This window comes from Hylaeus volcanicus, chromosome 2, assembly GCF_026283585.1.
Source record: "Hylaeus volcanicus isolate JK05 chromosome 2, UHH_iyHylVolc1.0_haploid, whole genome shotgun sequence".
NCBI classification, from domain to species: Eukaryota; Metazoa; Arthropoda; class Insecta; order Hymenoptera; family Colletidae; genus Hylaeus; species Hylaeus volcanicus.
Genome location: NC_071977.1, coordinates 87,935 through 109,877, shown reverse-complemented (window position 1 = coordinate 109,877; position 21,943 = coordinate 87,935). Strand labels below are relative to the sequence as shown.

At 45.5% G+C, this 21,943-nt stretch overlaps 2 protein-coding genes across 15 annotated transcripts in view; one reads left to right on the top strand and one right to left on the bottom strand.

The window, feature by feature from the left end:
• Nucleotides 1-21,630, top strand: part of LOC128872573 (prolyl 4-hydroxylase subunit alpha-1-like) — a 175,621-nt gene extending 153,991 nt beyond the window's left edge. For all 11 annotated transcript variants that reach the window (XM_054115411.1, XM_054115421.1, XM_054115419.1 and 8 more), the window contains 8 exons: nt 15,172-15,494; nt 17,388-17,555; nt 18,659-18,831; nt 18,995-19,261; nt 19,346-19,570; nt 19,787-19,852; nt 19,995-20,160; nt 20,242-21,630. In XM_054115411.1, coding sequence (XP_053971386.1) covers nt 15,172-15,494; nt 17,388-17,555; nt 18,659-18,831; nt 18,995-19,261; nt 19,346-19,570; nt 19,787-19,852; nt 19,995-20,160; nt 20,242-20,336 — 1,483 coding nt within the window. In that variant the 3' untranslated portion in view covers nt 20,337-21,630. The remainder of the gene's footprint in view (nt 1-15,171; nt 15,495-17,387; nt 17,556-18,658; nt 18,832-18,994; nt 19,262-19,345; nt 19,571-19,786; nt 19,853-19,994; nt 20,161-20,241) is intronic.
• Nucleotides 1,808-6,688, bottom strand: LOC128872571 (probable helicase with zinc finger domain). Of its 4 annotated transcripts, XM_054115407.1 has the most exons (7): nt 6,259-6,688; nt 5,319-6,001; nt 4,479-5,180; nt 3,876-4,391; nt 3,188-3,768; nt 2,169-2,210; nt 1,808-2,089 (listed from the first exon to the last, which is right to left on the bottom strand). In XM_054115407.1, exons 1-7 carry the CDS (start codon nt 6,479-6,481, stop codon nt 2,065-2,067), a joined length of 2,772 nt encoding a protein of 923 aa, XP_053971382.1. In that variant the 5' UTR covers nt 6,482-6,688; the 3' UTR covers nt 1,808-2,064. The 4 variants fall into 4 exon arrangements, with proteins under 4 accessions (XP_053971382.1, XP_053971381.1, XP_053971384.1 ...); XM_054115406.1 differs by having other exon boundaries at nt 1,808-2,210; XM_054115409.1 differs by lacking the exon at nt 2,169-2,210.
• Nucleotides 21,631-21,943: the final 313 nt, after the last annotated feature.

Sequence of the window (21,943 nt, the reverse complement as noted above, 5' to 3'; positions counted from 1 at the left end):
TACATATTATTGTAGGAGTCTAAACGAAAAAAAAAGACACGGAGATTAGAACCCTACGTTTCGTATTCTCGTTTCAGTCTGTTCAATATTTCGACAAATAAAACACTCAGGTTTTATGTCTTCCATAGAGAAGCAATTTGTTTAAGAAAAACGAAGAAGAAGCAAACCGTTGAGGAGGAAATTTGATCCGTGGATCGTCTAAACGCGTCCCAAACACCGAAAATTCGTCGACCAAGCGGATCGCGGCAATTACGCTCCACCAACTAGATCACGTTATCACGTATCGACTTCCGTCGCCGGGATGACGTTACATCGGCCGTCGAGCCGGACAACCGCTGGAAAATGTCGAAGCAACGAGCCACGAATATGATTGTATAGCAATCTTCCGCAACGTTGGAGAGGTACGCGTCGTTAGAGCGGCCGACGGAAATGGTGGCTCGAATACAACTCGCCGTTCCCTAATGCCATACGTTAAACGGTACCAAATACTCGCGAATTGAAAGCAAGTGTTTATACGAGTAGCCTGTCGAAGATGATCAGTCAAACGTGAGAACAGATGGATTTTAATAAATGGACGCGCTCGGTTCCAACGTACAACCGGAACGCATTTTGCAAAGTCCTTCTTGGAACAGAAATCACGAGACTATTGCAACCATGGGCGCAATATATCGCGACTCGTTTTCCCTCCCCCGATATAAATATGGATGGTACCGACGCGATGCGACGTAATGTCGCCGATATAACTTTCCGCCTACGGCGCAATAAGAAAGGACGATATATACGCTGGCGACTGGAAACAAGCTAATGCCGGCGTGTAATATCTCTCCGGTCGCGGTGCTTCGGTATCGACTTGTATCGACTTGTATCGACTGGAAACGACCAAAATATTGGTTTCTGAGCTTGTTCGCGTAGTAGCCCGTCTCCTCTTTCTGGACTATGTCGCATTTCTTACGTTTCGTGTCGCAAATAATAAAGCACCGTTTGTGTAAGTGTATAGACAACGAATGAAATATAATAGTTGAACGCACGTTTAACGTTTAGTCCAGCAAAGTTGATGATGTAGAACCAGGGTGAAATGAAAAACTAACTTGCCTTGTCTCAAATGCGAAAGTATCTACTATAAATTCCATACGGTCGGTCGATCTGACGTCCCCAGGCACCGAAGGGACCAGAATATTGCTGGAATTCCGTCGATGCCTTCGGCGATCTACCCCTTGTTAGTAGAAAATTAGGTTTAACTGCGAGTGCCTATTCGCTTGGCCCCTTGTCACGAGACCTTTTAGTTGTCTTTTTTTCTTCCGTTTTATTTTCGATCTTTTATACGCCATCGTGCGAAAATCGTTCCACGCGTTACGTCAACAATACCTCGCTCTTCTATACCATGGAAAAACAATAATAAATGCGACACTATTAAATAAACGTTTAATCGTTTAACAGTGTTCGAATATTTGTTGGGAAAATAGCAAAGATCGGGGAAAAGGATCGACGGAAAGATTGCTTACGAGCAGTTGCGTACGCAGGAGTATATATTCCTTTTTTTTGTTTTGTTTTCTTTTAAAGATGCTTCGCCGTAATGCTCGGCAGAGTGGTCCTTAATTATAGAAATAAAAGCAGACGGCCGCGCCTTTGTTGTTGTCCGTCGCGCGTCGTCGTCCGCATTCATTCGACGCGCGAAACTAAAGGTGCGCCCGGTTTTCAAAACAGAGACCAACAGCACTTTTCGCGTTCACCTTTCAACCACTCGAGGCTCGTCGGTGACCATTTGACTCTTCCTGTCGCGAATGCAAACCACAAACGAAACGTTACGTACAGACATTTTCTTTATTTCAAGGCTTTCATACAAATGTAAACTCACACGACGAAAGTAACAGCGATAGTCGCATTCTGCTTCGTGGAAAAAAAAATATATATGTATATGTATGTATATGTACGTATGTACGTATCTATGTATTTAAGTATGCATCTCTGTTCATGTAGAAAATAGATTATCACAAAATTTCGTTCTATACAACGAAGAGTAACAATGTTCGAAGGACGATAATGAAAGCTGAAGTAAATATACGTTTACCGGCCGAACGAGCATGATTCGCTGAAAAAATTGAGAAAAACTGGGTAAAGATACGCTTAAAAACGATGTTGCTACGATAAATATCAATAAGAAAACTAACAGAAAAGTCAACGATCTCTGAACCGATCTGCCTTCGGCAATACTGAAAAACCATAAGCCCGGGTTAATATATCATGGAATAGAACAACGATCGATCGATATAATCGGTGGAGAAGATATAGCGAAACCGTCGCGATGGAAGTAGCGAAGATATGCGAGCATGCGAGCATGCGGGCATCGTCGATCGATGATTTCTGGACACGTTTACCTTTCGCATGGCCGAGCCCGATCTCGATTCGTACAAGTATAAAGACTAGTAGATTATTGGGTGCGAGCGCCAGATATTTCAACTGCGCAAGGCTGATTCTCCCACTGCGTGTCACGGGCACAATCCATCCCCTCTCTTGCTATTACTTTACAGAAGCATTTAGCGTCGTGTCAACTAATCTCTGCAAAATTTCAGTCTTGTTGCACAAACAGTTTTCGAGACGTTCAACGTTCAAGGTTCAAGATTTGAAAATTAATTTGGAGAAAACAATTTCATTAATTGAACGTTCAACAAACGTCTCGGAAACTATCTCGTTCCATCTCTCAGAGATCTTTCCTCGTTTGTCGAGCACACACTTGTATTAGCAGACATGTTTAATTTTTATTGTGTCAACATATTCAATACTGTTACAACACGTGTATGTATATCGCATTCTTATGATACATCGCACAGCATCTTCCTTCGATCAGTTCTTACGACGAGCAGTAAAAGTTATAACAATGAAATAAACGAAATCATCTCGACTTTATTTGTTTTTGTTGGCGGCTAGCACAAAGATCTCGAATCTTGTACCATCTAGCAGAAAATATCGAGGATTTCGCTGTATCGTTTCCACCGATTGTAGCAACTAAATTCGTGAATGGGGTATGTATATGAAACTACCAAAAACAGCTGGTCATCAAAAGTTGATAGATATGTACAGAATTGGTGAAAAATGAAATAAAAATGAAAAATAAGAAAAGCCGAAGAATAACTACTTCCAGAAATCCCGACAATGAATCACCGGGTACATCATCGGCACTGGTACGTACTCAACTAGGTAACCGTGCTGTTGATTCCTGGGTACAAACTCCTCTGCCAGTGGATTCAATGGCGTGGTGAACAGGAACTCGGGGACCAAGCTGAGATGATACTTGACGGCTTCTCGATTCGTACCGTGAAGATCGGCAATTTCCAGATACCTTCGCCAGAGCTTCCGGCAAGAACCTATCGTTAAAAGCGCAACCGGGTCACCGACCACCGCCACGAAACATTTTGCTCGCGTGATAGCTGTGTTCAAGAGCCTCGGATTCGTTAAAAAGCCGTAGTCTTTGACGTTGCTCTCTGCGGAATATTTGCAGCAGTTTCTGGTCCGAACGGTACTGATAAAGACTGCGGTAAACTGCTTCCCCTGAACGTTTAGCACCCTTTCGACGGACACATCGGCCAGCTTACGTTTCCGCAATTCCGTACGTATCCTCTGCACCTGTTCCGCGTAATAAGCCAGTACTCCTATCGATCCTTCGCCGTATGGTCCCCAACGATCCGACGGCCAGCTGTTTTTCAGCTCCAACACACGAGTAACCACTTCGTATGCTTCCGTGCCGTGAACGTATCCCGTTGAATGCATACCCTACCGACAGAAAAGCAAAAGATTACCCTGAAAAGGAAACGACGAGTTTCGACGGTTTCGACGAGTCGAGCGAGGGCTCCTTCGAACGAGTCCTTACGAGTTCATACCTGCACTTCCTCCCCTTGAACAGCGTAGAAGGTCAAAGGCTCTAGTACGGGATGCTTTACCAATAAATTACTAGCAGGCTTTACGACGCCGTCGTAAAACATTTCCGACGTAAATTTAACGATGTCCTCGTGAGAACGATAATTTTGACAAAGATGTATTCTACAAGGATGAGTCCGCGGGTACATTCCGTAGATCCTTTCGAGAAGACTCACGCCCAAACCGCGTTCGTTGGCTAGGTCGCTATAAATTTCTGGAGCGAGTTGCATTTGATCACCCGCTAGAATTAAACGAGTCTGTCGGGTGGCTAGCGAGAGCGGTATCAGAACTTCGCATTCCAACGCCTGGGCGGCTTCGTCTATGACAATGTGCGTGAACGACAAGTTCAAGCACGTCAAAGAGCTAGACGCCGCTAAGGTGGTCACGATTAAACCGCAGTTTTGGAGATCCTCCTCGGTTGGATCGCGAAAAGTACCGTTATCCTTCATCAGGCTGTACCCTTGGACTACCGGGTGTACCTGAAATCGCGCAATGAAAGCGAGAGGAGTGTTTCGATGGACGATTATGGACAACTATTCAATTATTGCTCTTCTCGAGGAACGTACCGTGTTTTTAGCCCGACCTTTGTAAAATATTCTGACAGGCTTCAGTCGTGAATTATTCTCTTCTCTGTACCAAACGTCAAAGAACTCTTTAATGTAGAGATCCGCCGCGCTGTTACTGTGCGTGCAAAGCAGAATCTTGTGCTCGCTGCTCTTAGTGAGCAAGATATGAAGAGCCTGAGCAATGGTAAACGTCTTTCCTGTTCCAAATGGTCCGAGTAACAGAATAGGCGGCAGAGGAACGTGTACAGAAGCCGTCATAACAGCCAAAGCTCTTTTTTGTTCAATGTTCAACGAAGGATTCAACACGTGCAAACTCCAATGTTGTTCATAAGTAGAACCATCCATGTTTAGCAAATTCACGATTTCTGGTTCTTCGATTTCCATGGGAATCTTGTTTAAAAAAACTAGTCCTACATCTGGAAGGCTATCCACAGCTCTGTGCCATTCGCAAAAAGGCAAACGATTTAACACGAATTGCACCTGCACTTCCAGATCCGTGTCAGCTTCCAAATTTAAGTTGTTGACGCAATCTTTAGACAGTCTGATATACACGGTCTGAATACATTTATCCTCTATGTGGCCCTCGAATATCGCATGCGTATTAGAATTGTTCGATGTACATTTAAGAAGTACTCTAGTGCAACCTCTCAAAAACAGCCTACCGCTTTTGGTATCTTCGGAAACACAACGGCTCAGTGGCAGCTATGATAAAAATTAGTGATAGAAGAAATATGTCAACGGTTAGCTTGCTACTGAAACTTGTACAACTAGCTCTAAGCAAATTAACAGGTGTACAGAAAGAGAAAGAAACATATATTTTACCGCTAACGGTAATCTCACCTGGGCAAAAAGCTCACCGGATGGCGCATATTTAGCAACGGTGGACGCATCACCCGTAGAAGCCAAAATATAATGAGAAAGAAGACGCATATGCGTAATTACGTTATACCTGGCTATCTGTTCGTGCCTAGCTAGTTCTTCCACGGTAATCAATTCGTGAAGACGACCTCTGTAATTTTCTGGCGTTAAATGGGCATCCGTAAGAGTTTCCTGAGTTAGGAAAAAGTTGTATCTGTCAGGATACGGATATATCGTAGACAGTTTGTCCTCCTTTGGGTCTTTCGGTGGCACGAAAGGAGATTCGAATCTGTGAATCTCCATAGTATCGCTAAGCCATGCGTTTGGATTCTGAGAGAACTGATAGTTGGTGGCTTCGTAAATCCTTAAGAAGTCTTGAGTCGGTAAACAATCCATGCAAATTCTCTGAAGTATCACAGGGTACTCTCCGAAGTAAAATATAACATTCTGACGGTAAGTGCCGTATCGATTAGCGACAAACCATATTTTCACAAAGTACACTTTGTTACTTTTGTTTCCATTTACATTGGGGCCCTCGTATGCGACGTTACACCATTCTTGACCATTGGTAACTCCTATCTCGTTGGTGCTGTCCGATACGGATTTCAATACAAAATTCCTGAGATTCTGATTCAAAGTTAACGCTACTCTTTGCAAACTTTTACCTAGATAAATATAACATGTGCTACGTTTCATTCATATCGTGTCACTAATCACCAGAAAGCAATATCGCGTGTTGCTCGAATATCGTAAGAACGGTAACACTGACAGACGCTTTGACACGATTGCCGCTAACGCGAATTTTTTCCTCGCGATATCGTTTACCGAACAAAACACCGATTACCGAACGTTGAGTGCATTAATTTACAATGAATCGCAACGAATGTAAACACAATGTAAAATACAACGCAGCGGCACTTACCTCGCGCCAAAATTCGGAAATTCCAATTAAATACGGTGTCGCTGTTCTTCGAACGGCAACAAAGATTCGTACCGTGAAATATCTGCACGTCCTCCGTTTGTTTACAAGTGACAACAGCGTCGGGATTCTCTGATTTGATCCAGTCGTGGTGCACTTTTTGGACGAAGCCGGAAGGAAACAGAGTCTTAGCCTCTCCGTTGATCGTAACCAAACGGTCGGTCATGGCCGCCAATTGAAATTTCGAACGTTCGCGATTACTTGGACACTTGTCGCTACATTATTATTAGATCACGGCCGTGTTTATCGGGCTTTCAAAACAAACAACAAATACAAATTTCACTACATCTTAACCGTAGAGTCGATCTACGACGAACGCGAGACGCTTCCAGCTTCTTGCTACTGACAGAATACAGAATACTGTGGCCACTGCGCAACTGCGTCGCACGCATCGCTTATAATACAACAAGCGACATCTCGCGGTCGACTATTCAACCTGCGATATTCAAGCGCATCGACTTTATCGAACCATTTTCTCATTTTTCGCGCCAATCAGTTTCTGCCGTTTTTTAAACAATATTAATACCAATATAGAGGAGATACGATGGATGGTTAAATATTAGATACGACAACACTTGTTTTTATAAAGCTCTCGTCACACTTTTCGTAAGCAGTCGAGGCTTGTCCTTGTGCGAGAGTCCTCGAATATAATTGTATTTTTACAAGAAAGAGTCGCGGCTTAAAATGGAAAAAGCATCGATCATCGGTGATTGATAAAACGGACAGAAATTATTATAAATTATTATTATTATTTCGCATGTGTTGTGCTATGATCGAGGGTGAGCTTAAACGCGCTGCCTTTTTTCCTATGCAAATAGGATTAAACAGGTCTGGAGAATCGCGTTCGATATACTGTTCCGAAAAAGGACGATCGCGAGATCGTCGACATTCGACCGAGAAAACGATCGACGGCCGAGTCAGACGCGGAACGGTCTTTTCTGTTGGCACGCAATCTCGTGGAAATTCCAGGGAAGATTCTCATGTAAATCGCGCAACGTTATCGAACCACCGGAAGTGGCTAAATGACGATCGTCATTATCCTGCGGCCTGGCAAAGGGGTTGAAGCGGGACGGGAAGAGAAAGAGATAGAGGTAAAGGGTAGAGGATAGAGGGTTGGGGGTGGTTGAAGAGTCTCAACGCGAGGGAGCGAAGCGCAGTACCGGAGGAGTGGGATCGCGGTTAGCCCCGATGGGTTGAAAGCTTTCGAATCGTCGACCATTTCGTGCGTTACTCTAGGTATTCCCCTCGATACCGGGCTATTCCATTTAACTAGACGCGACGGCCTCGAAACGGAGTTGGGGAAAAAATGCCGGGGAATCTGGCAGTCATGGACGCTGACCGGTTTCCAAAACGGCCAACGCGAGATAAACTATTTGTCTGTTTTCGAACGCATCTCCCTCCCCATGGGAAATCTGATAGGACGTTGACGGTGGTGAATTCGTATCACCGCACCGGTGTGTATCGATGGCACACCGCCGCTGCCGCTGCCGCCGCCTAACGGGCCGCGCGAGGGTTCGTTTCTCGCTGTCGCGACCCTCGATCATTCTCGCCTGTTTACTTTTACGCGTTACGTTTCTTCGTACCTATAACTATGCTCATACATTTTCAACGAGAGCCGAAAAGAAGCCTCCGTTAACCCCTTGTACTAGGCTGAAACTCGGAAAAAGCGACTCGTGGCAAACCCGTGCGCCTGAATGCTCGCACTAAATTTAACAACGATCCTGACACGTCATTTTCAACTTTATGCCTGTTGATTCCTGCAATTAGCTCCCTCTCGCGGCCTACCGAGAGCAAAAAGCTCGTCGCTGGTTCTCGCGCGATTGTCCACGTGTTTCTCTCGTCACGAAAAAGCAAGCCGATCGTTATCGCGAAGATGAGAAAGGACGGAACACGTTAACGGACAGGGCAAATAACACGGTAACGAGACGAATCAACGTTTTATTTACGCTTTATTAGCCACGTTAAAAACGGTACTTTCTCCGAGAAAACGTGAACCTTCCCATTTTGTGTTCGAGGAAGCATGGTCGAAGTAAGTTTCAATTCCCGGTTTGCGCTTAAAATGACAATGTCGTCGAAGATGACGGAGACCACGGATAAAAAGTGGGAAAGTCGTCGACGCAGAGGTGAGATTTTTCACGGAAACGCGAAGAGAAAAGAAAAACGGAGATAGCATAGCGACGGAAAAGGACGAAACCGGACGAAAACATGGCGTAGAGGGTGCGAAATAAGCGCGAGGTTCGATCGCTCGCGGCTCGCGTGTATCGTTAATTAAAATCTGTCGCGTATGCGAGCGTAGAGGGTGACTTGCGAGATTGGGGGAGGAGGAGAGAGAGGAAGAGAGAAAATAGGAGGGGATATGGAGAGCGTCCAGCATCATCGAAAACAGGAGAAACGGGAGCAAGAAACGAACGAACGAACGAACGAACGAACGAGAAAACGTTGAAATCGTGCTAACGAGAGGATTCGTTATTGGACGGAGGTGGAATATAAAGAACTATCGTTATCGCGCCTCAGGCGTGTCCCTCGGGCGCGATACGAGCGGGGCTCGGTCAGCTTTTTAATCGAGTTTCCGTGTCGTCTCGTGGCACACGTTCTCGCTCGTGTCATTCGAACCAGACGCAGACGACTCGAAATGCAAATGTTCTCGCTATCGGTCAGTTATTAGGAAGTGTTCTTTTTTTTCTTTTCCCGTTCGTTTGTTTGTATTTTCTGACAAGGCTAGTTTATCCGTCGCTTCGAGGTGACGCGACGCGACGCGACGCGACTCTTCGAGTAGCGTGACTGACTTGGGGCTGAATCGCGTCCAGCTCCGATTCGATTACGTTCCAACTAAACAAACGTTACGAGTTATGAAATAGTCGATGCGCGAGTTCATCTCCCCTCGGAAATTTTTCTTGTTTTACTCGGCTCACCGACACGCCAATCGTCCGATATTTCTTCAACGGTGTGTTTTCGTTCGATCATAGGCACTGTTTTCAAAGCTCCAAGATACACGTTTCGATAACTGAAGAAAAATATAGGTAGACAGTTTGAACGATCGAAAAACGGTCGCGAGCGATTAAGTATCGGCGACATCGTATCGAGAAGCTGGGTTCGATGATGCGATAAACAGAATCTAAACAACTCGGTTACTTTTCGTCGAAGGGTTGATTGGACGGAAGTCGGAAAATCCAGCCTCGAACAGGTAGACGCGGCTAGCGTTGATTGTAGCTGAGACAGGTCGCGCGGGTAGTCGGGAGGATGTATCGATTTCATGCTGAACCAGCGTTAGTTGCCGTAAGTGACGAGGCGTCGTATAAATTACCGAAATAAACGAGCCAGGTGCGCTTGACTTTCCCCCTACGGTCGACAACGTTCACCTGACATCCGCAGCTGCGACAAAGTGCGACAGGCTTACATTCCGGCCGTGACTGAATCGGTCCACTCGTTACGAGAGAAACCAATCGGCCTGGACACGATTCCAACTCCTGACCGTCACCGAACTCTGTCGTTGCTTCGTTCCGATGGATCCTAACGACCGTTCCCGAGTTGGCATTAACGCGCGATCGCTACCAGCGTCGTTTCCACCCTCCCTGTTCCTCGTAAGCATCCAGTTCCGAAAGCATCGTATCCGTTGTGTACGTATCGGCCAAGCCGGACGTTAAATTTTCACTCCTTGAACCGACCGATTCGGTTTCAATGGATGAGAAGATCCACCCGCTCGGATCGTTTGTGCCTGTTTGCTCCGGTCGCTTCAAAGTCGTCCACGAATTGGAAATTCGTAAGGGAAGCGAATTTCCTTTGAAACGCGCCAATTCCGTCGTCTTTTCTTCGTTTAGGTTTATTGTTTTCGTACTCGAGTTTGCTCGGGTCGACTCTCAGGGAGATCGAAAGTCTCTGTGTATTTGGAAGCTGAATTTCGAAGCCCTTGGAAGAATATTATTCGAGCGTAGATATAGAAATGCTCTATCGGACGCTTATAACAACTTGACACCGTTGAAGAATGTTCCATTGTTTGCTGGCCATTGCGAATGCAAGTAGATGACTATGAACGTCGTATCGTCAAAGGTGATTCGACAATTACCGGATCTTGCACCGCTAAATTTTAATCGAGTCCAGAAGCGTATCAAAGTTTGCCCCGATATTATTTCCATAAAATAGGAAATAATATTTCGTAATCTCTGCGTTGATCGAACCGACTTGGTTTCGCAGCCCGCGCGGTAACTGGTATTTCAATAAAACCTGGTCCGTGTGACATCGAGTGACTCTCTCAATTACCGCGGAAAATTGGAATCGATAAGACGGTGCGGCCGGTGAACGTCTCGGCCGCGCCGCAGCTACGGAAGGAGGATTTCTTTTTGTTCGCAGACAGTTCGGTGTCTGGCGGAGTATCCAATTACAATTGGACCGCGATTCGATCGCGATATCAACTTTCGTGCCGGAAGATGGGGACATCCCCGACGCTATTGTCCTCGAAGGAACACAATGGCCGCTGACGCGGACGCTTTTCGCGCTCCGTTATCTTGCGGCACGGGGTCTTCCGTGACTTTCTTCCTTTCCTCCCTCGCTTTCACGCTTTTCCAAGGCCGCCTCGCGTAATGAAAATTTCCGAGCCATTTGTTCTACCCCAACGGACAGTGACGACGACATTGATCAAAACAACGGAAATAAGATTGCCGCGCCGCGCCGCGCCGCGCCGTGCCGTGCCGGAGAGAAAGTGAAAAGTAGACTGTATATGACCAGAAGAGACGAGGAAACGATATTTTTCATCGTGGTAGTCGTTGAAATTTACCCTCGAAAAACAGCTGAGAATCGTGATTGTTGGGTCAATTATGCCTCGACATTCGCAAGTGCAGCGATCAAGGCGGGATATAGGCGCCTCCTGTGGAAGCAAATCCGACGGCGTTGTAGCACGTGTCGCGGTCGATATACGCGGAAGATCGTCCGCCGGCTGAATCAAGATTTAATCGAATAATTCTGCCGGGATCTAATGGCGGGGAATAATTTATCGGGCTCAAGAGCCGTGCTTTCGTAGATTATTAAGCCAGACTCGGCGCGGTCTCCCAGCGCGCGAATCCCATCGTGGGATTGGCCGCGACAAGGCCAATTCCAGTCGAGGCGCGAACATTGCCAACTACTTACCCGAACGACACGTCCGTCATCTATCCGTACAGATTACCTTGATTTATCGTAATTTACGTTCGACGAGAGAGCGCGAGCGTGTTACCCGTGGGACCATTAATGCCCATCGATTGTCGCGTTATGAAAGGATCTGCCAGCCTGTCGGAAAGCGCGAATACAGGCTGCAGCGGTGCACATCGGATCCACAGTCTACCGCTAAAGTGGATTCCACGTGTTACGAAATACCCTTTACGATTAGGAAAAGGAGGAATTTAGCGAAATTCTCCAGGATTCCATCGATCAGAGGCGATAGCGTCGCGGTGGATAATGGGAGCACGAGTCGGCCACTTTGACCAAGACACGTTGCAGCGTCAGGTCGAAGAGGTCGTCGCCGTGGAACACGCCATTATTTTAATTGCTTCCATCGGGGAGAACGAGCTACAGGATAACTCCGTGGAGACGCTGGCAAGGACCACGGGCTCGGCCGATGTCGTTCGGTGGCTTGCGGTTTTCGCAGACTTTCCCACGGCTTTCCCCGTGACCCCTCCACCTCCGCGAACGGAAACTGGCTGACGTGCCATCTTAATTAGAATTGTAACCGCCGGCGCTGTTAAGTCCATCCGATCGAGCCTTCGTCTTCGCTTCCCTCTTTCCTGAGCTTCGTCGATTCCTCCACCGCCCGCCTAATCTTGCTGTTCGCGTGCCAGCTGAAATATTATCTTTGAGAAGGAGGAATTAGCTGCTCCGCGACACGCTTTAACCAGACGAATTTCAATGTTCGACACGGCCGATTTGCATCGGCCGCAGCCCGCGGACCTTCAGGAATTATTCATCGGTCTTAATACGAGCCGGGTCCGAACGAAAATTTCGCACGGGAATTTCAATGACGCGCTAACAGGCCGCCAGAACTGGAACCGACTAATGGCCAACTTTCCGCAACATTGACGACCAATTGGTTGCCGAGCAACGAGATTCGACGACCACCTCCAGACGAATTACATATAGATCCACCTTTAACTGCACAACTTGTGACGCGCAATTTCACCGTAGGAACTAAGTGATCGTGGTATTAACCATTCCACGACGATCCTACTTTTCCTACTATCTCCTAATCGGTTAAAACGTACAATGTCGTAGCACCGTCCGCTGCACGACCGTACTCGACCACGTTTTTCACCTGGATTCCAACAAAAGAAATTTCGATTGGGCTCGTAAACTGGGAGACAAAGTGAAATTCATAGAAATTTTCGCAGTGTTTTAGTCTGGCAGCAAACGTGTTAAAGAATGCGTTTCGTGAAGCCGTTAATCGCGAGATGGCGCGAACGTTGTGGCGAATATTCCATTCTCCAACGGCGATGCCGACGTCGATGCCGACGGATCGGTTGGATGTTCGTCAAGAGCGGTGCATCATCTCGTGTACAAATTACGTCGAATTAAAGTCCCGATGAAGCACACTGTTTCGATCGAGTTTCCATTTGGATCGCATTTGCATGAGCGTTCTCCTCGTTATCTCGGCCAAACCGATCACGCAAATGGCCCTTCCACGCCCTTCCACCGTCCTCAATCTCGGAGTTGAACGACCGGATGAAACGAGAATCGAAAGAAAACGCGCGAAACAGTCTCATCGCCAGGGATATCTCCGATCCGGGAATACATTGTACCTCTCAAAATGAAATTGACCTTCCTTATCGTCTATTCGACTCCATTCGCTATCTCACATTGTTCCGGTTTCTTTCTTTTTTAGCTCGGCTCATCTCCCTTTCTTTCTCCTCGCCCTCGGCCTTGTATCTTCTCCTAATCTCTCCGCGAGTTAATCTTAATCCTTGAGCTTTCCAATTCGTTCTTTCGTTTCGTTCTATCTCGGCAAAATAAAAATGATTACAAGAGTCTCGTAAAGAACTGTATCATAGGTGCGAATGGTGATCCAATCCCTGTGCAATGTACTCGCCTGTCCTCTACATACGTGTAACTAACCCAAGCTAACATGCTTCTTTATCTTTGTAACGTACCGTTAGTTATTATTATTAGTCTCATCCGTGGCCTGCAAACCTTGAAACAACCTCCTAGCTTCCAAATCCGCCAGAAAGTTTCACAAAACCCACCGGCTAACCAAATTTCGAACCAGCCCCGAAACGCACGGCTCGACTCGGTGTCCCTATAGAAATTACCATCGGAAATGAATTTTCCAGGCGTCCAGGGCCGGCAGAGGCAGAGGCAGAGGCAGAGGCGGAAGCAAAAAAGGTTCGAACGGCCAAGAATTCGCGTCTATGGCGCGCGACGCGATGCGACAAATAGAGGGTCGAAAGGAATCGTACGGGAATTAATCGAGCCCCGGCGAATCTGCATGCGGGCCACGCGCCTCTCCCGTCGGCCGACCTATTATTACGTCGGGAAGGGATAGCTGGTGTCCCTGCTGGGTTTTCTGCGCTAGAACGATCTTGGCGAATTATCTCTGTCCCTTGTGGGGGTTGAAGGGCTGGCCTCGGGTACCGCCGGTCGTTATCTACGGGAGCCAGTTATTGCCTATTGCGCACTGCCCGGCAAAATGGGGAACAGGACTGAATAATTCCCTCGTCATCTTGCCAAGTCCTTTGTGTTTCTCTTTAAACCCCGGAAACGAAGGCAGGGGTGGCGGTCGTGCAGCGAGGATCATCGGTCTTTGTCGGGAAACGCGATCGCAATTAAAGAGAAAATGGAACGCCAGGAAGTACTGGGATTGGTAAATCGTTTCGACGACACCGAGGAGAAACGTTGCTTTTGCGCGTTACGAATTAAGCGGACGTACACCATCGAACAGTGTTTGCTATTCGCGCAAACGCGCGCCTCGTTGGACAACTACAACCGATCGAGATTCGAGCAATCGCCGAGCCAGCAAAATAGTCTTACCCGATGTATCCCTACTACCTACGGTCTACTTTTATCTCGAATCGAACACACTAAACTATCACCAATCTCACTTGTTGCTAACACGGTCATCCGTCAAGGTATCGAGACTGCATCGATCGAGGTTTTACGATCGTCCCATTTGCGTCGCGACAACTGACCACGGCTTTGTTCCAAGTTCATCGAAATTCGGCAAACCTTCGGGTCGAAAGTGTCGCAGTGTACGCGTAAACAAAGCAGAGAATCGAATCGATAAATTACTACGAAGAGATCTTTTTTTCTAGCGGTGGGCCTCGAACTCTCGCGAACCGTGATCCAAGGGAACAGTTATCGCTCTCGTGGATCCCACAACGCGTGGGAGCTTCCTGGCTAAAGTTTCCAAGTTAAATTACAGGGAAAGCAAGAAGTCTGTCTTCTTAACAATGGCTCGCATTGCGCTCGGAAGACCGTCGAACGGTGCTGTTCGAACGGCTCAACTTTTCGACTCCTGACCGCTGAAAACTTTCCACGCTGTAATTCCCGAATGCAACAACTTTCCTCCTCCCTTTACTTATTTTCAAACCTTCCCGGGCTTCCGCGATTTACTCGTCTTTCAGACATGCCGGCGCAATCAAACTTTCGATGTACGTGTATCGAAACGTTTTATGTTTAAGCCGCAACAGATATTTTTGTTTTATACAAAATATGAATAAAATTACCGACTACGAATGCATTATTATATCGAATCGTGACTGTTATATTTTTACATGTCGGAAAGATCGATTGGGTTATTCCAGAAATAAATAAAACTCGGTTAAAATCGTAAACACCTTTATTGCGTGAAAGAGAAAGCTCGTGAAAAGGTAGTCGAAGTAAAATGTTTGGTTGTTTCAGAAACGTGGAGGATTACGCGAGGGAACACGAGGAAGCCTCGAGAAACATTCAACAGTACCTGTCGAATCCAATCAATGCTTATCTACTGGTGAAAAGACTGACCACCGACTGGAAGCGGGTCGAGGAGCTGATAACCCAGGACGTGGGCAAGTCTTTCGTCGCGAATATTACGAGCTCACGGAGCGACCTTAAATTCCCAACCGACGAGGACCTTAACGGCGCCGCCGTCGCTTTGATGAGGCTGCAGGACACCTACAAACTCGAAACTGCACAGGTCGCCAGGGGCGTTCTAAACGGAGTTCAATACAGCACCGGATTGACTGGTTCGTCCATACTTTTCTTCGTTATTTATTTCATTTGTTTACGGAAAGGAAAACGCGTTACACGAGCGGCTGGCATCGATCGTGTCCACAACGCTGTCGAATGGACAAATGGACGGACGAGTGTCCGATCCGATTGCCGTATTTATACGATGCCTCGGTTCTCCTTTTTCCAACATTTTTACATACGACGAATTGCAAAGTAGAAACATACAGAATGCAAAGTGTTTGAGAAGAAACGGTTCGTTACGGTCCATCCGCATTCCGCTATCGTGTTGGTCTAGCACAGGAAATAACAAAAAAAAAAGAAAGAGACGAAAGAGAGCAGGGGAATGGAAGCATCGGCGTCGTTTCGCGTTGCTTTTTCGTCGTGAATTATTTATGCGGGTTTAACGGAAGAGGGAAAACGTTGCGAATCGACAGGAATATTGCCTCCCCCGATGTTACCTGCGCTTAAAGATCCCTGGTATGAATAATTTACGTGATTTCCTTTATCAGCACCATGTCCTCGTTTCCGTGCGACTGGCCACCCTGATTTTGCCCCGCGTGGTGGTTCATGCTGCCGCAGCAATTCGCAACTTCTGATGTCGTGACCATTTTTCTCCCTCGCCCCTCCTCCGCTCCTCGCTTTCATATTACTATCGAGGTTTCGCGTTTCACCACTACGAGAAAGTGATTTTTACGTCCACCAACCATTTCCGCGCATCATTTAAAGGCGAACAGAAATCTATGAATATTAAATGGTCTGAAAATGATCTATCGACGTAGATCAATTTTTGTTGTGCCCTCGTTCTGATCAGACATCTGAAACACTGGACGAACGTAAATTTTATTTTGAAAATATCACTGGATCGACGAATTTCGAAGGGGTACTCGAAAGGAGTTTACGCTCGCGATACCATTTCCGAGTTGAACAAGTTTCTCTTCGGATAAATGCGACGCGCTACGAGCGCAGGAAAGCCTTTGTGGCTCGCGAAAAACGCGAAGAAATTAATTAACGAACCAAGTTTCCCCGTGAAAACCGCGCCAGCGTCGAGGAAGAAACGTGAAAAAAAAAGAAGAAAAAAACAATGAAAAAGGAGAAAGTTCGGTGCTTTGAAGCCAGTTAGAATAAATACTAAGACGATGAAAAAGCTTTAAACTTTGGGTAAAACTTGGCATCCCGTGGGATCGTTCGATTCAGTCCGGCTATAGTGATCGAGGAGAACGCGGAAGCTTTCGTTCCTCTTTTTCAATTTTAACTTTCAAATGTTCAACGCCTCCCGTATCCTCCGACCAAGCCCATGCTCTGTTATTACGAATGTAATTATGATAATCGAGTCATGAATTATACAGAGTGAGCTCGGAACAATCAAGAACAGGGCGACCGTTTGTGGAAAAATAAGTTGAAATCGTAGAATAAATTTTCTTCGTCTGGAGCTTTGTTTTCGAGGAAAACAACTTTGAAATTCTGTCAAGTCTGGAGCTTTAGCCTCCCTATGGAAGCCTGGAACCGATTAATGGGTTTCGTGGAGTTTTATCGCACCAGTGTACAGCCTGGGAACTCTAGAATTCAATTGAAAATACAAATTCCAGATTTACTCGTAACAATAAAAACAAACGAATCCTTCAGCCGCCATCCACCTCTCACCAACAGCTCGACGTCGCTTCGTGATTCGGGGTAAGCGACCGAACGATTCGTTTCTTTTTATTCTTATTTTTCTTTCATTTGTTCGGAATAAAAGTCAGCCAACTGTATCGTATCGTTGCATCGTTCGTGTTGCATGTTGCATCCAAGGAAACCGTCTCTGAACAGAATCGATGGAAAAACCTTTTAATCGTATGCTTTTACCATTAAGCTTCGATTGTTAAATTCACACGTCCTCGATTTCTGATTCGGTTCGTTTTATTTTACAGCCAGCGATTGCTTCGAGCTGGGACGGCAATCTTATCACAACCGCGATTACTATCATACGGTTCTCTGGATGCAGGAAGCCATGGATCGGCTTCAGGAGGAACAAAACGCGACCACGACTTCGAAACCGGACATATTGGAGTACCTGGCGTTCTCGACGTACATGCAAGGTTTCTATTTCAAACGAAAAATAAAATAAAGCACGGAAATTCGCAAACCCACGATTCTCGAATCGTTGTCGTTTGACTCGTTATTCTTGGCTATCGGAGACGCGGATACTACATACATTCTATTTATTTATAATTACCATTATTACTTTCTATCGTTTCACCGTTACTTTAAATACGAACAATGATCGGGTACGAACTCAAGTTTTATTTCGGATGAATCTGGCGTCTACGAATGATGAACGAACCTTCAATTATTCGTTCGAAGGAAAAAGTGAAAGAGTTTAACAAAAATATTGGAAACGATTCAGCATTGCTACCGTTCGTGCTGAGGTAATTCAGTTGGCGAATTAAAATAACAATTGTTTGTCGCTTTTGGATGCCACGCGGAGAAGAATTTGTGAGCGGAAAGCTGGGGAAAAAATTCCACAGCTCCGTGAAATTCGCGCATTATAAATTAGCAACTAAATTACTCGCGCTTCCTGCTAGTTACACTCTGTGGTTACAAACTTTCGAGACTGCTCTCGCATTGTTAGTCTTGCTCTTTCTCTTTATCCTAAACGATATAGGAATACGGCATCTTTTATCGATCGGTAGACTCCGACATGTACCGAACAACGAATAAAGTCGAATATTTGTTCGAATCTATAGAATGAAAGTTCCAAGTAGTTTGGAATGTCAAGAAAAGATTGAGAAAAGAAAGTAATATCGCATGCCAGGTAGGAGCTCCTTTTGTAAAATTAACATTAAACGTTTCGCGAGAAAGGTACTTAAAAGAACTCGGCAGGAATTTAATTGGCATGAAATTTTGCGTGGCAAGCGACCAAGTTCGCCAAGTTAGTTTGTTTAAAGGTCCATTAAAACTTTGCCCGATGCATCGCGTCTGAATTAACCTCCGAGATCTTCGAAATTCAAATCGCTGACGTTTAATCCGTTCGAAAGGCTTAAATCCTAAAATTACAGAATCGTAGTAGTCGTTTGTTAATAATACCGTTCGCCGAGTCAGTGTGAAAATTGAATATCAAGTTGCGTAAATACGACATTAAGTTGGCGCGGCTCGACTCTGAGTAACTCGATTTGCTAATGAAATTTATTCTATTGTACAGGGAACGTAGCTCGGGCTTTAAGCATGACGAACGAGCTTTTGGAGCTGGTACCAACTCACGAGAGGGCTTTGGGAAACCGAGCTTATTACCAAAAGGAAATTCAGAGCAAGGCGAGCCAGTCGAAGAAGAAACGCGGCGAAGACGGTCACGATGATACAGCAATTCCCGAACAAGTAAGACGTTTGCGTTAAATTACATACAATTCTATTACGATTCAACACCCTACACAACCAGACTTTGCTTCGATAAGTACCAGATGTAAAATCTGTACAGTTTTTTAATAATAGTTGGCCCTGCACACGCATAATCGATTCGCTTCTGTCTCGTATCGTTCAGCACTTTACCGTAAACGAGGAAAAAGTGAAACCCTGGGAGGAGATGACCGAAAGGGAAAGATACGAAATGCTGTGCCGCGGCGAGGTCTCGATTCCACAGGAAATGCAAATGAAACTCAAGTGCCGGTACGTGGATCGCGGGATTCCATTTCTAAAAATCGCGCCGTTCAAAGAGGAGGAGGCGTATCTGGATCCGAGGATAGTCGTTTATCATAACGTGATATACGACGACGAAATCGAGACGATCAAGAGAATGGCGCAACCCAGGGTAATTAATTGTTGTTCGAATTAGAATAACCCTCGAGCGAGGTTGGTAATCGAATTCATTAATTCGAGTCGTTCAACGTTGCAGTTTAAGCGCGCCACAGTGCAGAATTACAAAACCGGCGCTTTGGAGATAGCCAATTATAGAATTAGTAAAAGCGCGTGGCTACAGGAACACGAGCATAAACACGTAGAGGCGGTGAGCAGACGCGTCGAATTAATGACCAGCATGACGGTAGACACCGCCGAAGAATTGCAAGTAGTCAACTACGGTATCGGCGGTCACTACGAGCCGCACTTTGATTTCGCAAGGGTTAGTCAAAATGTACGCACGCGTTAACCCTTTCGATACTCTGCTACCAGAATGTCGCTTTTGCGATCCTATGGATGGGATATCTCGCCTGATAATTTCCCTATAAATTATTAGATATTTTAGTAGCGAGATATTTCGTTCAACTTATCGAAAGAGTTAATTCGCTGTTACGTTCATGTTTCAGTCCGACTAATTGAATTCATCGTTTCTCTATAGAAAGAAGAAACGAACGCTTTCAAGAGTCTGGGAACTGGCAACCGTATCGCTACAGTTTTGTATTACGTAAGTGTTCCGTTCATGTACTACGATTGACACCTACACGTGCAATTTTTCGATTTCACGGTCCGTGTGGTGGCGCGGCGCGGCCACAGGCCTCAGGTTGCACCGTTGAGCACAATCTATGCATATTTCCGCATATTTCCAGATGAGCGACGTGGAGCAAGGTGGCGGTACCGTTTTCACAGCCATCAACATTTCGTTGTGGCCCAAGAAAGGTAGCGCGGCATTTTGGTACAACCTGAAACCTAACGGAGAAGGAGATTTCAAGACCAGACACGCGGCTTGTCCAGTGCTCACTGGATCCAAATGGGGTATGTGAATCGAACGATCCAACGATCGGGATCGGAATCGGAATCGGAATCGGTCGATTTTATCGATGCGTTCTCTTTTAGTGGCAAACAAGTGGCTTCACGAAAGAGGTCAAGAATTTTTGAGGCCTTGCACCCTCGAAAATCAAGCAGCAGACGAGGCTGATGTCAGACACTGAACCGATACTCGACTCCGGATCGACGACATTAGGCAAAATGAAGAAGAAAGAGAAACATTTTTTTTATTGCTGCTCGGCCATTCAACAACATTCAGACGAAAAACGAACAAATCATCTCTGCATCGTTCCAAAATATATTATAACGACGGATCGGAAAATTTGTCGATATGTCGCGCGAATGTTGCAACAATGATTTTCGTTTAGACGTAATATCGATGGTCTTCGATACTTACAGAACACGATAACTGCCAGCATTTGTTACACGCGTTTAAATCACTCGCGAGAATCACGATTCTCGATGAGCCTAAACGCGCGATCTTTCGATTTCTTGTTTCGTTTATCTTAACCGGTCGTTTAACAAAGTAACGAGGCAGTTTCTGAAACGATTCGCTCGGACTCGGCGTCACTCATTAAAAATTACTCTTAGAGATAGGATTTTTACAAAAGCACAGCGTTTAGGTGTAGCATACGTTAGAAATTAAAGCAATAACGAATTGCACGTTTGGGCCAGTCAGTTCATCCTAGAAGTAGGATCTTCGTGCTCGTTTACGTGAAACACGCGTGGACGTTGCATATCGAGCGCGAGAGCCGTGATTAATTGGCGTAATTGAGGTCGCTCGACAAAAAAACAAAAAAAAAAACAAAAAAAAATAAATAAATAAAAATAAAAAAGAAAACCAGAAAAAACATGAAAGAAGCGGAAGCAAGTATTCCTGTGTTCATCAAAGAGTATTCTAATTAAATCTTAACCGTATCGTTCCTTCTTCTACGGACACGTTCTACCCACTCGGTCGGGTCTTTCTGTAAATAGTAGCGATACAATCGAGAAGCGAATCGACGATTCCTTGCAGGTAAACGGCGTCTTGTATACGAATCGCTTGTAAAAAAAAATAAAAAAAAAAAAAAAAGAAATAAAAGAAGAGGAATGACAGACGCAAGATTACAGTTTATCGACGAAAATGCACGTCTCTTTACAACCGGTGATATCGACCTTAGCAAGTAAGCCGTTATTCGCGAGCTTCGGTATTCGCGGTGAGAAATCTCATCGAAACAATCAAGTTGGACAGATACTCGAGCAATGGATCAGAGTTATAGACACGTACCTTGAATGTTGCCACCATTTTACGCACGATACCCCCGTCGCCATCTTGAATCACAATCTCCACGAGCCGAAATTTCACGAATGTTCCTTCAAACTTTGGTAGGACGATTGTCCGAGCTAACTTGTTGTCGGTTAATTTTGGAAAAAAGTGTACGAGGAGAGGTATGTTGTATATAAAAAGACTCCATCGAATGGACAGCTTCTATTCTCATTTACTTCACATTCTTCGCGTCATTCCAAGTGAGACGTTTAAACAGACGCGTGTTCAGCAATTAGATTCACGCGTACTTTCTCGCGAAACACGCGAGACTTTATCTACAGTTGATTATTCTGAAAGTCTTAGATAGCTGAACGAAGATGATCGACGCGTCGTTTACAACGTGAAAAGTTTAAAGACTATCCATCCGAGATCGAACGTTGATTTACTCGAAAGACGATTTACACGCGACAGTTTACACATTTCCCGTTCGATATGTACCGTGAAAACATGACGGATGTGTTGCTC